At 40.4% G+C, this 17188-nt stretch overlaps 1 protein-coding gene across 1 annotated transcript in view; it reads right to left on the minus strand.

The window, feature by feature from the left end:
• The window catches only part of Tbc1d32 (TBC1 domain family member 32), a 192225-nt gene extending 177919 nt beyond the window's left edge, over positions 1-14306 (minus strand). The window contains exons 1-3 of the mRNA XM_026787416.1: positions 13942-14306; positions 11461-11622; positions 5844-6021 (exon numbers count right to left, since the gene is read on the minus strand). Of these exons, the coding sequence (XP_026643217.1) occupies positions 5844-6021; positions 11461-11622; positions 13942-14096 (495 nt within the window). The 5' untranslated portion in view covers positions 14097-14306. The remainder of the gene's footprint in view (positions 1-5843; positions 6022-11460; positions 11623-13941) is intronic.
• Between the last annotated feature and the right edge of the window lie 2882 nt (positions 14307-17188).

Here is a 17188-nt window from a genome sequence, read left to right on the forward strand (position 1 = left end):
TATTTCGGGTAGAGCTAGCCATGTGGGCGGCCGGGTGCCGGGACGCAGCCCGCCGCTCCTATTTCTACAGTTCTAGGATGCAGTTTATCATTGCAGGGAAGTCAAGGCAACAGGCGCTTTGAGCAATTGGTCATATTTTATCCATAGTCAGGGACAGAGAGCAATGCATTAGTACACACAGCATACTGTCTTCACTCTTAAACAGCTCAGAATGAACTAATTAAATGTTTATTTTATATTTGTAAGTGTGAATGTGTGTGTGCATGTAAGTGAACATGAGAAAAAAATGTTTTGATGTTTTCAGATTTTAAACTTATTCTAAAATTTCCTAGCTGTTTTAGTTATAATGACTAAAACAAAGAAAATGCACTTTCCTTTAAAAGCGCAAAATTTAATAAAGTCTGTCTATTAATAACTCAAGCTATGAGGACGCACTTAAGTATGCATAAAAAGAAATATTAACATGGCCAATCAAAGTAATTACTTTATTTGTCTGGAACCAAATTGTTTCAAGGGAATAATACCAAAACAAGCAAACAGGCAAACACAAGCTCACACCTGCCCTACCCAGGTTTTCTCCCAAACTATCTATTTTTCTCAGGCTGGACAATGATATTACTCTCATTCGTAAAAATTTTACCTACAGTCCCCTTTCATATTTATATTTTTATAAATAATAAGTCTATATTTTTAAGATTTTAGGCTGCTGCTTTTCTCTCCTTACCAAACAATCAGAAAAAGGAAAAATGAACTCATCAACCAGAGCGGCCAAAGCTGGCGGAATCTGCCACAGGTCGGTCGTGCTATGACTGACCTTGCTGCTTTGACAGCTGAAAACTGTGGTCCCCACGCCACCGTGGAATCCTCTCCAGAACACTGCAAAGTCTGGAGGATTCCAGAAGGTGCCAAAAAATTAGTTAAGCTCAAGATATTAAAACTTGAGGAATTGTGGCAAAATAATAATAATACATTCGGAGAGCTGAAAGCCCACATTCAGAAAAACAGAGGAACAGCTGTATTCCCAGTATAGGCAAAAGGAACTCAACAAAATTCGAACTGGAAGAACATATATCCTATAACTATTGCCAGGGGGAAAAAATAATCCATTCCCTTGCCTTTCCCAGTTCCTAGAGCCTGTCTGGTTTCCTAGCCACGTCCTACTTCATCTTCAAGCCAGCAGTCACATTGGTCCAACCTTGGCGGCCTGTATGTTCAGCCACTTGTGCTTTTCTTACATAAACCCCTGTGATTTCCCAGGCCCAGTGAACCCAAGTCATTTCTCCACATGAAAACCCTTAACTTAATAGTTTATCAGTAAAGGGGGCTGGAGAGAAGGCTCAGCAGTTAAAAGCACTGGCTCATCTTCCAAAGGTCCCATGTTCAATTCCCAGAGCCCACATAGCCATTCACAACTGTCTGTAACTCCAGTTCCAGGGGCTTTGGCATCATCACAGAGAAATGCAGGCAGGCCAAACCCCAATGGACATAAAATAAATAAATCTTTAAAAAATAATATCCATAAAGTCCTATTTGCCCATATCCCATGTTCACAAGTTCTAAGGATTAGCACATGGACACATTAGAGAGGGCAATTACGCTGCCTTCCACACTCACCAAGTGATGGCTCATCACAAAGAGTAAGCTCTTGTAAAACAAAGGAGAAAAAGCCTTAAACAGGTAACAATGAAATAGCGTGACAGAGCAATGGGTGACAATTACTATGGCGCACCTTCTTCATATAAAGTATGCCTCTTGAGATTGGTTTCCTTTGGAATATAAGAAGACAGCTAGCCCATTACAGAGCAGTGCGATACTGGTTCTGCACTATGTTAAATGATGGGGGTAGCAGAAAGAAAGAACATTAACTGTCAAATAATAATTTAATTGGGAGGAGCATTCCAATTTCCCAGCTCGAAATGGCCCAACACCAAACTCTTACATTGTTTTGTCCAAAATTATAGTTCAAAACTATTATAACTGATTCATTCTTCAATATCTTTAAATCTACATTTACTATTAATAGTCTCCCGTTTTTCAATAATAGATTAAAATTCCAGATACAATCAAGTTACAGTACTTAAAATAATGATAAAATAAAGACTATTCCACTCACAAAAAATTGCAACATCAAAAGTATAGTACAATCACCAGAATGAATAAGTGACCTAGAGAATGTAGGGGTTTCATAACTAAAATTAAGTGCAAAATTAAACACACATAAACTCAACCAATCAATGAGTGAGTTAATAGACCAAATAGACAGTTCTCAGTAAAAGAAATATAAATGGCCACTAAGCATTTGAGACAATGTTCAACATTCTTATCTGTCAGGAAAATGTAATTTAAAACTGCTTTGAGCCAGAGTCTGGTTAATCCCAGTCGGAATGGCTACCATCAAGAAAACAAATGGTTTTATAGGGAAAAAGATCTTTTACTCAGCTGGTAGAAATGGAAATGAATGCAATCACTATGAAAATCAATACGGATTTGAGTTGAGGTTCCTCAAACAACTGAAAATAGAACTATGTGTCCCACCTATACTACTCTTAAGAATATTATGTATTCAAGAACTTTAAGTCAACATACCACAGAAATACTTTGCATCTTCGTGTGTATACATCTTAACTGTTGCTCTATTTTATTAACTAAGAAATGGCTCACCTTGGACATTTATCAAAAGATGGATAACAGAAAGTAGTGTATACAATGGAATTTTATTCAGACATAAAGAATAAATAAATAATGATACTGAACTGAAAACCATTGTGTTAAGAGTGATAAGCCAGACTCAGAATGACAAATGCCCCACTTGATTTCATTTGCAAAATCTAGATGCAAATTTGTGTGGGGGAAGGTCATGAAAGTGGAGGAGGGAAAGTAGAAGAGAAACTATTTGAGAGAAAGAGAATGGGGGGAACGAGCAAGAGAAAAGCACAAAGGATGCTGAGGAAATAGGGGTAAATAAGAACAAAGTATAATGACATGTGTATGAAAATGTCAAAATGTAACCTATTACTTTGTATGCTAACTTTACATTTTAATTATAGAAAAGAAAAATCTAGATACAGTTTTCAGCCCAGAGCAAGCAGTGATCTTGAAGTCATCAATGAGACTGTAAGTATTTAATGGAGTTGTTACAAGGCAAAGAGTCGATCTCCTTGCTTCCACAGTGAAGAATCCGGTGTCCAGCAGCAAGCAGTGAGTGGTAACAGGAGCAGCTCTACTACAGTGAGCTAGCAGCTGTAAAGGGGAGGACCAGCTAGACTAATCAGGAGGCTGATCTACGGAGACAGATGACTTATGGTAAATAACGTCTAACAAGCAGAGCTTTGTGGTCAAATGATGAACCTCTGACCCTAGTCCCTCAGAAAAAGATACTTCTCAGTTCTGCAAAAGTCAGGAGCAAAGATCATCATTTCCTTGGTCTATTCTTGTCACTGACTGGTAATCCCTGGCATATATAAACTGAATGGACTAGAGCAGGGAGCTGCCCCAAGGTCCTCCCACTAATCTTCAACCTCAGTCATAAAAGAGCTGATCACTGGGGAAGATTGGGGTCAGGACCCTTTCAGAGAAAAGTCTCTCTTTACTATGCAAAGGCATACCCACACACCTCTCCAAGCTCACACCTCTGAAGGAGAGGTCTGGGATGTTCCAACACTCATACATTTGTTTCAGAAAGTTCACGCATCTCCCAATGTCCTCATGGACAGAGTTCACTTCCAAACCAATTAGTCTTTTCTGGAATAGTCGTATTCATTGAGTAGATGCTAGAAGGCTAGACTATTGCCTGTGGGCATCCCAAAGGAAACCACAGATCTGAAGGCATAGTTTCTTCTGAAGAATCCAAACCAAACAAAATTAAAAGACAAAAATATTTTAAATTGTGACTCTGTTCTGTCCAAACCCGAAAGATCTGTTATTCCCGTCACTAATAATAACCAGTATTTGGGATTAGCAGCTGATGAACTCCTCGTATTTGATTATGCTTAGTTAGGCCTAATACTTCCATTTGAGGAGTGTATTAACAATGCTTCGTTTTTTTCTTCTCCTGGGTTTCAGTATATTAAAGGGGTTCATTAACCAAGGAATATCATTAAATAGTGTGCTCCTGAGCGAACTTCACTAAAGTGAAGTTTTCTGTCTTTTCATTTCTTAAGAAGCTAGCTCAAGCAATTAAGCCAACCCCACAAAGGCAATTAACTCATTTTCTCCCCATGAGCTCATCAACAAGAAATTATCACAGCCGTAAGATGGAAAACCCCCAATCTCCATCACATCCTCTGTCACATCACACAGTCAGTCTGGAGTGTGAAGCTCGCAGCTTGACACAATCTCCCCTGACCAGCGATGCAGTGGTAACTAAGCATAGCAACTCCAGGTCTGCCTGGGCTACTTCCAGTCCTTCCCACTCAATGGTGCAATCCAAGCAGAGGCTGCTATGCATCTTCTATTCATGTTTTATATGAACTCCTCAAGTCAGTTTTGGAAAGATGCTTATGGTCTAATTTCTAATTATACCGCTCCTTCTTTGCAGCATTAGCCCAGTCCCCGAGTCACGTGGGGAGGCAATCTGTATCCACCGCAGAGGCAGGAGCCTTCTCGCTGGTGGAGACCTGTGACAAAGGATGCAGAGATGATCCTAAAGGCCTAGACTTGCTTTTCAGTTCTACAAATCTCAAAAACAAAATCATTACAGGCAGACGAACAGACGGACAGCATTTAGCCTGGATGCCTGCCAGGAGCTCCTGGTACATGTCTAGCTCGTTTCCTTGTCTTCCATTTGGACTAATTCAGACTTAAGCCTATCTTTTTCCAGTTTGACTGCAGTCAAATGGCAGGTACTCCTACCTACATCCTAGTTAGAGGAACATAAAGTCTTCTGTCCCGGTTTCTGTTGAGGTGACAAAATAGCCTGATATAAAGCAACTCGGAGAAGAAAGTGCTTTACCTTATAATTAGAGGTGACGGCCCACCGTGGATGGAAATCACAGAAGGAGGAAGTGGAGCTGCTAGTCACAGCACACACACAGTTGGGAGCAGAAAGGACTAAGTGTACAGCTTACCTGTGCTCAGATCTGTGCCCAGATGGCTTTCTCTGCACTTACACAGTCCAGGATCCTCTGCATGCAGAATGGCACCACCCACAGTGGCCTGTATCTTCTAGTATCAGCTAACATCAGTATCCAAGACAACTCTCCACAGACATACCCATAAGGCAATCTCATCTAGACAACCCCAGGTGACTCATGGCTGTGTCAAGTGGACAGATAAAACTAACCATCACAATCTCGAACTTTTTAGTTGCTTTTTGTTTGTCTTTAGCTCCTAGGACAGGGTCTCAGTATATAGGGCGGGTGGCCTCAAACTCACAATCCCCCTGCTTCAGTCTCCACAGGGCTAGTTCTGTGTCCCACACCAGACTGGTTAGCCTCAAACCGCTTTACATATGAAGACTTTAAATGTGCAAAACTGACAATTCACAGCCACTTTCAACCCAGAAATGCATAAAAATCATCAACGTTTTATCTCCACATCTCAGTTACACTTTGATAAAAATTGACAATAAACTTCTTTGATTAATGCTTAAAGAGATTTATTTCAACCCTTATTATTGTTGTTGTTATTAATTCAAAACATAATCCTGACTAAAAATTATCTGAGATATAATTATTCATTAAACAAACAATTCTGTAAAATTTCATCGACCAAATAGACTGTTTTATGTTTTACTTTTTCTGAATCTTAAAATTGGAGGACAGAAAAAAAATGAGAAAGGATATATACAAGCTAGTGATAATTAAAGACTGTTTTAAGACAAGACTGGGAGACGAAGAGCCCACCTGATTGAAGGAGGAGTCACTGTCAGAACAATTGTCTGTGCAGCAGCTGCCACGCTCCTCCTTCTGCAGTCGCCGCTGCCTGTCCGGACTCCGGGTCTCATCTTCCTCAAACTTGTTGATCATGGTCTCCACCACCACCATCATGATATTCTTCAGGGAATGCATCATTTCCTTGTACCTTTAAATTCAATGTACACCCAATCAGTAGACTTACAACTTTTCATCTACGAAGTCATGCGATAAAATCAACAAAAGCCAAGCTGTCCCAGTGGCATGCATTCCTGTTGTCAGCAACATACCCAAATGCTCACAACATAAAGCCAGAACCCAGTTCACTTCTGTCGCTCATCTCATCTCTACCTCTTTTCTCTATCTTCCAGGACACAGATCTCTGAAGTGAGACTTAAAACTAGACATTCTCTAGTTTCCCTCAGCTCTGCAAGTCTCCAGATGTCTCCACAAGAGAAAACTTATCATTTTAGAAAATGTATAATTTTATTTTTACTTTATTATTTTATGTGTATTGGTATTTGCCTCCATGTGTTTCTGTATCTATGTGTGCAGTGCCTCTAAGGAAGGAAGAGGGGGATGGGTCCCCTGGCACCAGCCTGTGTTACTTAGTGAGCTCAAGGTCAGCCTGAGATGCACAAGAATACCCTACCAGAAGGAGGGAGGGACGGAGAAAAGTGCTCTGATAAAAATAAAGATCTGTCCATCAGAAGCTGTTCTGGCCAGGCATAGTGGTACATCTTTAATCCCAGAATCCAAGAAGCAGAGAGAAGGATATTTCTATAAATTCAATGGCAGCCTGGCCTACAAAGCAAGTTTCAGGCCAATCAGTGCTACATATTGAGACTCTGTCCCAAACAAACAGAAAGCTGTTCTCTCCTTTCACAGTAATTGATTAGTAGCTAAACTATACTCTCAGCATCCTTTGAAGTTAGGTATGTTGACAGGTACTTCATGACTTCTCTATTTCTTTAAAATTTACAATTTGGTGATTTAGCTAGATCCAGTGAGGTATGCCTGTTATCCAGCCCTCTAAATGGACACAGAAAGATTTAGTTCAAGTCTGCATCAAAAGAAGGTAAAAGAAGGAAGAGAAGGAAGATTAAAGAGGAAGGGAGGGAGGGGAAGTGATGTGGGACTCCCCTCTGTATGCTGTGAATACCACCGGTTAATAATGAATCTGTTTCAGCTAGTGGTTTAGCAGAGTAAAGCAAGGCGGAAAAAATAAACTGGATGCTGGGAGAAAGAAGGCGGAGTCAGAAAGATGCCATGTAGATAGATGCCAGAGGGGAAAGACACAGAGCTGCCAGCTGGAACCTTGCCAGTAAGCCACAGCCACGTGAAGACACACAGATTAATAGAGATAAGTTCATTCTAGATGTAAGAGCTAGCTAGCAATACTCTTAAGCTACTGGCCAAACAGTGGTAAATATATCGCTTCTGTGTGATTACTTTGGGTCTAAGTGGCTGGGAATGAACGAGCAACCTCTTACTACAGGGAAAGAAAAAGAGGAGGAGAAGAAAGAAAAAACAGCAACCACAGAAAAAGAAAGGAAAGGAATTTTGGTAATTTAATGAAGAAGTATGAAAAGTAAAACGTGAGAATTATTTAATCCATTGAACAACTGAAATTTCCATTTGGACATAAATGTTTCTAATAGGAATTTTTTAAAGGACGACCATGAATTCCTCTGTAAGAACTATCATAAAAACACTCAGAAGGGAAAATAAGAGCAATAATCTTTTACATTATCATCCATACCAAGGGTTAAATTAGCCAGAATGCAACAGTAGCCACTGTAGCTTTTAGAAAACAAAGGGAAGCCGGGCTGTGGTGGCGCACGCCTTTAATCCCAGCACTTGGGAGGCAGAGGCAGGCGGATCTCTGTGAGTTCGAGACCAGCCTGGTCTACAGAGCTAGTTCCAGGACAGCTCCAAAACCACAGAGAAACCCTGTCTCGAAACCCCCCCCCCAAAAAAAAGAAAACAAAGGGAAGCAGATATCGAAAATAGATACTATCCACACATTCCTATAATGCTTCAAGAAATATTCAAATAGGGAAATAAAAAGCTTCAAGGAAAGAAAGCCAGAAATAACAATGGAAATCTGCCTAAGTGCTTCCAAACTCATTAAATAACAAGAGAGGCCTAAAAGGAAACTCTTCCACGTATCAATATTGAATAAATAAACATCAAAATGTTTAATTAGCGATATGGCTTGTACTTATTACAATAAAAATGTACTGTTGCCACATGAGCACTGAGTAACTTTTCAAGAAACTTCGAACAAAAAAATACTCCATACAACTTAAAGTCTATCGTCCACAGTTCAAAAAGCACAAGACAAATATTCATTAAGTCTTTTTTAATCTTAGTGGTTATTACTGTTTTAAATTTTATGCATAGATGAACTTAAGGACACCAGAGTTAAATAGCTTACAAAGAACTTTTTTGAAAGTAATTTCCTAATAGGATCATATAAAACTCTGCACTTATCACTAAAATGCTTGCATGCCTCTATTATCTGATCAGGTTTAGCATTCTTTTTGGAATAAGCAGCTAAACACAGACTACTAGGTATTTAAATAGTGTCCAAATATGGACACAACTCCTTTATTTTTGTATAAAATAAGAAACTTTAGCCAGGTACAGTGGTGAATGTATTTAATCCCAGCACTCAGGAGGCAGAGGCAGGTGGATCTCTGTGAGCTTGAGGCCAGCCTGGTCTACAAAGAGAGTTACAGGGCAGCCAAAGCTATTACACAAAGAAACCTTATCTCAAAAAAACAAAAATTAAAAAAAGAAATTTTAACTTTATGGACTTTATTCCATATGTTAATGTCTGAACTATTTATGTCTATATATTGTCATCTTATTCCAATGAGTAACAACAATAAATAGTTCTCATAAGAGAAACAGAATTCCTGTCCAGACTAATATTTTTAAGCTTAGTTTATAAATAAATTAGAATTAATTTTCTTTAATACAATAGACAATAAATACTCAAGCAGAAATTTGATTAACTCTGATACTAGGGTTGGCAGAATATTATCTCTGATGGTTTAAAACAGAATGGCCCTCATGGGCCATTTGAATCCTTGGTCTCTAGTAGTTGTAATAAAACTACAATAAGCAATAAAAAAGTAATTAAGACATTATTTTATTGACCTAAATTGACTTTCCACTAAATAAAATTTAACTATAACATGTGCACATTCTTTCCATTATATATGATCTATGGCTGTTCTCATATTGTTGATAAAACATACAGGGAATAAAACCTAAAGTGTTTATTGTATGCTCCTTTATAAGAAACATTACCATCCCCTGCCATAAGGGATGATGGAGTAGGACGGTGAAAGGGACCCGGAACCCTAGCGGGAACAGTGACAGACCCACCTATCTATTCATCACTTTCATGCTCCAGGGGGAAGTTAATTTCCTTTGGGGCTTGCGTTTTCATGCTTTTTTGTTATAAACATTCATTACATATTTGGACTAATATATTTCTTCCTTGATATTTCCATACAGCCTTTTGTATATATCATAGCACTTAACACACCGAATTGAATCTGTTTCATTTCCATTTCAGAACAGTATTAAACTCTTCTATTTACACTGTAGATTAGTGAAGGGTGGAAAACACTTCCTTCCTCTTTACAGTACACCATATTGTAGCTGCTCGCTCAATGCATGAAGACTAGCTGACATATAAAGGAAAAAGAGCTACTGCTAATGACACAGCACTTTCAACATTAGTCTGCTTTCCTTGCTAAAACTGTACTTGAGCCTAGGTACAGTAATGAAGAAAAGAAGTCTATCTCATAAGTTTGGGGGATCACAAGCTTGCATTAGTTTCTGCCCAGCTCTAGTCCTGACCTCATGGTAAATAGCACACAAATCACAAGATTGCTGGAGAAAGGAATAGATAAGACCAGAAGCCAGGAGGTAGGGAGGGGACTGTTGCTTTCTAACATCTGTTTATCTCTTTCTCTGTGGCAAGCATGCATGCTTGCTCACTCACTTACTAGAACTAAACAGGGTTAAGAACTGCCTTAATCCCCACTGAGACTTCATTTTCAATGACCTAATTTTTTTGTATGTAGCTTCTCTTTAGGGATCTATTGCCTCCTAAATCTGCCACATTGGGGACCAAGCTTCTAACATTGTTTGAGAACAAATAACATCTACAGTATTGCAATTTGTAACATAAAACTGATTCTAGTTTAATTATAACTCAACAAAATTATAATTAATTATAATCATACATTATAATTAAATAAAACACTTCAATTTTTATTAACAAGTCTCTATTAAGCATCTATAATATACAAGGCACTTTCAAGGCATTAAGGATACAGAAATAAAAAAACAGGATACAAATTTATCTTTGTAGATCACCCATCCTATCAATGAAATACTGAAATAAAAGAAAAAGATAGATATAGATTGTATCCTTTCTTAGTGACAAAAAGGTGAAAGGAAAATAAAGTAAAATAGGGAAATATGATGAAGAGAGAAAGGCTATTGGTTTAGGCAGAATAGAGAACAAAATGCCTTAAAATGAAGACAGCGAACTAAGATGCTCCCAAGTTGAATGTTAAATCAGATAACCTATGGAAAGGACACTCTACAGCAATCCAACATAAGGACAAACCTAAGAGATGTACCTGCCTGAGTGTTTAATAAAGAGCTAGACCAGTGTGGTGAGATTATGGGAAAGAAGGTGGCACATATGTTAGGAGAGTGTGTGGAAAGCTCATGGCCAGCCTTGTGAACTACCTAGAGCGCCCTGAGTTTGCTCTATAGAATGTGAGGGGTATGGCATCGGGGTACTGTCAAGAAATCATCCCAATGAGGTATTAGTGTTGGAAGAGCAGCAGAAACTGGAGGGAAGTGTGCTCCTCACATCTGCCTACCCTGCACAGGTGCTGAGATCCAAGGAAACTTCAAAAGAGGACTTATAACCTCTCCTCCTCCAGTGCCAGAAATCCCAGAACACGGAGGCTGCAGGGACCAAAGGGTCCAACTCCCCCTTCTGCACACAGCACCATATGGAAGCTGCCATAGCCAGAGGGAGCTGAGACCCTCACCCATCAGATCAGGGTCGGCGGGCCAGCAATTCACTCATTTTGGTTCTTATCCTGTGCTATTTACCTTCCACTTTTGTGGATGCCTTGTGATGCTTTTGCTTATACAGGGCTCTGTTGAGGTTGCAGACTCCTGCTGATGTTTCTCCACCCAGTTTACCCTGCAGATACATCTCCCAAAGTCCCGCACATATTCCTACCTCTTTTCTTCATTCTCCATTTTATCTTCTCCTCTTTTTAACTCTTAGCCAAAACCTCCCACAGCTTTAACAATCTCTAAAATCTGTGAGCCCTACCAGCATCCCAACTTTCCCTTCCCAGCTATTTTACCCACCTCAAGGTTTTTCTTTTGAAAGAAAATCCAATAGTTAATCTTTATCTTTCTATATATCCTACTTCCCTGCCAAGCATCTACAGAGGTCAGGAAGCTAGAAAAATCCCTTGAGAAGGGAAGTCAAAGGGCTTCCAGGGTGAGATCTAAATTATAAACACAAACATAATTATTATGCCATACTCACTCCTTAGACTCCTGCGTTCTCTTGGTGACGTGCTGTACAACAGTGTCGTAACCAGATTCCTCACCCTGGTTATGATCAGATGTGCATTTTTCCATTTCTTCTTCGATCATAGACCCCAATGTGTTACCTATGTGCTGTCTAAGGTATTTTACAAATTCATAGCTGAAACAAATAGAGAAATAAAACGGAGCAAATATCAGTGCCGTTTATTAACCAGAGCCAAGGAATTTAGCACGCAAAGGCCTGTAACATGCGAAAATTTCTTGCCTTGCCATTAAGAAAATAACAAATGCTGGCAAGAAATCTCTAAATCTTTTGTCTTATTTATTGGAAAAATGTAGGTCAGGCTGGCTTCAAACTCAAAATCTTTCTTCATCAGCCTCCTCCAGCCTGGGATTATGGGTGCATACCATCATGCCAGCAAATTCTGATTATTAGATTGACCAATCTCCCTAGTTAAGTAAAATACCTGCCAAATGTTTGTACCAATATTCTGAGAAAGTCACAGGTTCACTATGGAAAAATAACAATAGAGTTTTCTTGGAAAATGGAGGTAGTAACACTAGAGAAGAGTGGAAATGTGAATGTCTTTACTTAACTTAGTAACATTCAGAAAAAATACATACAGCTTAGAGAGAAAACCAGAACAGGCCACTAAAGGAAGGGACAGGTTAACATCTCCGCATGACAAATCTCCATGACAGCATTACTTCTATTAGTTTCTCCTCCAATGAGCACACTGTCTCCCACTTGGGTTTATTATACCTGAAATTACATATTTTCTGACTCAAATGTCTCCAATGCCACCTTCTTATAAAAATGCTAACAACCAAGAAACCCAGAATCCCATATAAGTTTTTTCATATGTGGACTTATAAAAGGAAGATATAACTGCAGACCTTGGAAATATTAAGGTAACAGGATGTTAATGAAAATCTTTATGTAAATTAGTTTAAAAATCTAGATAAAACTGAAGAATTCCCAAAATACACTACTAAAATCACTGCCTTATTTACTGTTTTGGGAACACACATGTGCCAGTGTGGTGGTGTACACCCCAGAGGCCAAGACAAGGGGGATCTCTGTTAGTTCTAGGACAGCCTCATCTACACAACAAGCTCCAGGCCAATCAGAGCTGTATAGTAAGATCCTGTCAAAACAAAAACAAACAAAAGCCAAGCAAATGAGTTGGTAATAAATTTAATTTGGGGGAAGATGCCAAATTTTCTATACTGAGCTTTTTAAATAATAAACCTATGACCAAAGAGAAACCTGATTCCAAGTATGTCTAAAGAATAGTGCCATCCAATAATTGAGAGTAACAGTGAGATACTATGGAAATAAGTAACAATGAAGGAAGCCATAAACACAATCATAAATTTTAAAAAATCAAGCTGGGCAGGATGGTGCATGCTCCCATCACTTAGAATGTTGAAACATAATAGTAACTTTCAGGCTAGCCTGAGCAACACACCAAGCAAGTCTCAAAATTTAGTATTAAATACGAAACTCTACAGTGATTCTTTCTACATCTTTTAAAACTTCCCTTGGGAACCTGAGGGAATTATAAGGGACAACCCATAATACAAGTAAACAAATAACCTTTAACACAGAGCGTCAAAGGCCTGAAGGAACCCCTAATGCCCATTTTCAGAGAAACTGAACTTCAAATTATCCAAAAGTCAATAAAAGCACCATAAAAATGTCTCCTGTCATTCATGAGACCCTGGGTTCCATTCCCAGCACCAGTGTGAATTAAATAGATTAGCAGACTAAAGCGACATCACAAGAAACAATGACTGTGAGACCAAATAAAATGCAAACACTGGATTTGAAAAAGCTACAAGTCATCACAAACCGAGAGCCTGGAGATAGACTGTGACTGAGAGGCTTAACTTGGTGTATGGATAAACTCCAAAGAAAGGATTAGCTCTCTAAAGATATTTAAGTCTAAGGTGTGTTTACATTTTTAAAGACCATTCTGGTAGCACCTGACAACTTTCTTTTTTTCCTCCATGCCTGGCATCCTGCCTCTTGTCACTGGAGTCAGGGCAATTGCATGGGCGCCCTCCTGCTCCACAGGCACCCAGACATACTTCAGCATGGGAGCCCTTGCAGTGTTGAATGGCTAACTACAGCAGGTAGTGAAGCAACAGACCAGTAAATAGGGATCTTGGGGGCCACTGCTTTTAGGTAAAGTGAAGGGAATCCCGAATTTCAGGGATTAAGATTGCTCTTTAAAGTACACGAATGGTTTACAATTGATGTAACAGCAAAGAAAAACAGGCAGAAGAGGCTCTGGAAAACGAGTTTTAAAAAAAAAATAAAGAAAAAATAAATTCGGCACTGGGACAACTGGTAGACAAACTGAACCACCAATTAGCTATTTTAACAAAAATCAAATGAATCTCTTTATCCGAATCATTTTCACCTTCCCTGGACCAGTGGCTTGTTTGCTTAAAAACTTAAACTCGACTTTACTTGTGGAAATTTTCGTCAGTTTCCTCCAGCCGCAAGAGGATCTCCTCTGCGCACTCCAAGGAGGGAGCGCCGGTGATTTTCTCCTTCACGCTCTGGAACAGCTGCCGGAGCATCGCCTGCAGCATCACCTCATCGTCGCTGGAGAAATGGGCCATTCTGTGCAGCACTCAAACCTCGGCACCCTCCGCGGGGTCGCCACCAACACAGGCCACCACGCACGCGCGGCCCGGTCCAATCGCCGTCGGCGCGCAGCGTCGTTCCCTAGGAAACCACCGCCAGCGCCCAGGGGGTGGGGCCGAGACTGAGCAGCTCTGAGGCTCTGGATTTGAAGATCAGGCGTGGACTGAGGCCGGCGAGGCGATCGATGCTTGCAGTTCCGCGGTACCAGCAGAGCCTAGGCAGCCCCCGACCTTCAGGCTCCGCTGGGCGAGCCTGACGGGAACGCCCCGGCTGCGCCTGACGTCAGCTCGCCTACGCGGCGAGGGGGAGGGGGGTGAATCCAGGAGGAGCCCTCTCTGAACCTCGTCCTCAGGGAGGGAAGGGAAAGAGTGGCAAGAGGTAGTCAATAAAAGCAGAGCAAAGGAAGCCAGAGTGTCATCTGGAGAGTGGATAGAATTTTAAAAAACTTTCTCTTTCAACAACTAACACCTGCTGAGCACCTGCAGCTTACCAAGCGCTGCCTACCTGAGAAGATGGCCCTTCCTAACGTGACAGAATAGAAATTAGCAATTCCCTACAGAGCAGTTAAGGGCCTTACTAGAGAATGCTAAGTAGATAAAGTTTCTGGGAGTTGAGGAGTAAGTTGCCATTAAGAGTGTGGCCATGCTCCAGAAGATGGCCCAACATCCATGACACTATCGACTGTACACAGCAAAAAGTAGATTTGATGTGTCTGTTTGTTTTTTGTTTTTTAGTAAAAAGCACTACTGGCTGCTGTCCCAGAGGGCCCAGGTTCAATTTCCAGCACCCACACGGTGGTTCACAGCCTTCTGTAAGTCCAGTTCCTGATGCCCTGTTTCGCCTCCATGGGCACTGCACATCTGTGGTTCACAAACATACATGCATGCAAGCATTACACACATAAAATAATTTTTAAAAGAAGGAGGGGAGTAGGGGAGATGGAGTAGCAGGGGTGAATATGATCGAATACATTGTACACATAAAATTACAAGAAAATAACAAAAATATATTTCTGTAAAAGAAAGGAATGGTGGTGGTAGTTGCTGTAGAAACCTAGGATTTTGTTCATAATCCAGTGGCGATAAAAGAAACAACATATTGGACATAAAAAGCATGGCGGCTTGAGCATATACAATATTCAGGTGCCAATAGCTACAGAACAGCCCCCAAACAACCGATGTCATTAAACTTCCCAAATCTGGCTGTAGTCTATCCTTATATCAGATTCACGTCTCAGGATAGCCAGATTCACTAATTCTCCTGCCCGTGCTAGTGCATCCAGGAAAACGGACATTTCATTCTAGCTTTGGCATCATATTTGTTTAGAAAAATAGGGTCTTTGCATTTTACTATAAAAATGAGCTTTCATTTTTTTTGTTCTTTAACAATTTCTTATATATATATGCATCCCTATTCCCTTCTCTTATCAACACTCTTCCCACTGAAACACTTCCTTCTGTTTTGATGATCGGTGGTTTCCTATTGACCCACTGAGTTTAATTACAGTTGCCTGCATGAGTATTTGCGGGGAGGGGTTGTTTAGTGAAATATTGGTAATTTATCAGCAGCTACGCCGCTGAAGAAATTTACACCACCTCCTTCAGCATGCATTTACAGCACATAGACCCTCAGTGAGGGGTAGGGCCTCCTGAGCTCCTTGGCCATGCAGGATAAAACCAGCAGAAGTCCAATTTCATACAGGTCTTGTGCAAATAACCACAGCTTCAGTGAGTTCCTAAGTCCAGTGGCTATGGCAAAGAGACACTGTCTTAAAGAAATACTCTCTAAACTCTGGCTCTTATATTCTTTTTCACCCACCTCCTCTGAGCCAGTCCCTGAGCCTTAGCACAGGAAGTGATATGGATGTCCTCTTTAAGGTCAAGGACTCCACACTGACCAGTTGTACTGTGAAATAATGTGTTTGTACACTGTAAAGATTCGTCACTCACATCGGTTTTAATAAAACGATGATTGACCAGTAGCCAGGCGGGAAGTATAGGTGGGGCAACCAGACTAAGATAAATCTGGGAAGAGGAAAAGCAGAGATACAGTCACCAGCCAGTCAGAGGAAACAAGATGCGAATGTCTCACTAGAAAAAGGTACCAAGCCATGTGGCTAAATATGGATGGGAATTGTGGATTGATTTAAGTTGTGGGAGCCAGTTAATAATAAGCCTGAACTAATGGGTCGGACAGTTTATAATTAATATAGGCCTCTGTGGGTTTCTTTGGGACTGAATGGCTGCAGGACTGGGCAGGACAGAAACTTCCATTTACACAGCTGTGTCACCTCCTCCAGGGCTCAGGGAACACAGAAGAGGGATCAGAAAGAGTATGGAGGCAGAGGTTACAAAGGAATACTGTAAACCTTGCTTTCTGGACATGAAACAACCATTGCACTCATGGGTATTATTTTTTCAGTAGTGGAGACACTTCCAGGTTGTCTGTGTTCCAGTAAATAAGCCCTCACTGCTTATGCAAACAAGCATAATTCAACTCGGTGGTTTAAAAGATGATAGCAAAGCAGGAGGCTGTTTAATGAGAAGAGGGTTTCCAGAAGGAGAAAGGGGTATGTGTTTGCGTGAAAATGTCCCAAAGAATTCTTTTTATAGAAAGGAAAAAGTTATAGTTCCATGTCATGTTTGCCAGTATATACATAACCAAGAAAACGTGTAAGCTCACGAATTGTGCAAAATCAAGTCTGCATCCAGAACACTGGCTACAGGAGAAAACACAGTCACAGTGTCCCAGTCCTTACACTAGAGAGAGACACAGTGAAGAGCACAGGCTTGGAGATGAGGTGGCCAGTCTTCCCTGCCTACCTCTGTGACCAACGGCACAGAAGAGTCTAGAAAATTAGTTGAATCATCCATGGCCACAACCTAGGTAGAATGCAATTCAGGCTCTCCTAGCTGGCTAACTGGACTCTGTTTTCAGTCCTGTGGATGTCATTTCTGCCCGCAGGCTTTCATTTCACCTCTAACAGTAATCCTTTATTCTCTCAGTTTGTAAACAGCCATTCCCAGCAACCATGTGGTGGCTCACAACCCTCTACAATAAGATCTGA

The sequence above is a fragment of the Microtus ochrogaster genome, linkage group LG9, assembly GCF_000317375.1.
Source record: "Microtus ochrogaster isolate Prairie Vole_2 linkage group LG9, MicOch1.0, whole genome shotgun sequence".
NCBI classification, from domain to species: domain Eukaryota; kingdom Metazoa; phylum Chordata; class Mammalia; order Rodentia; family Cricetidae; genus Microtus; species Microtus ochrogaster.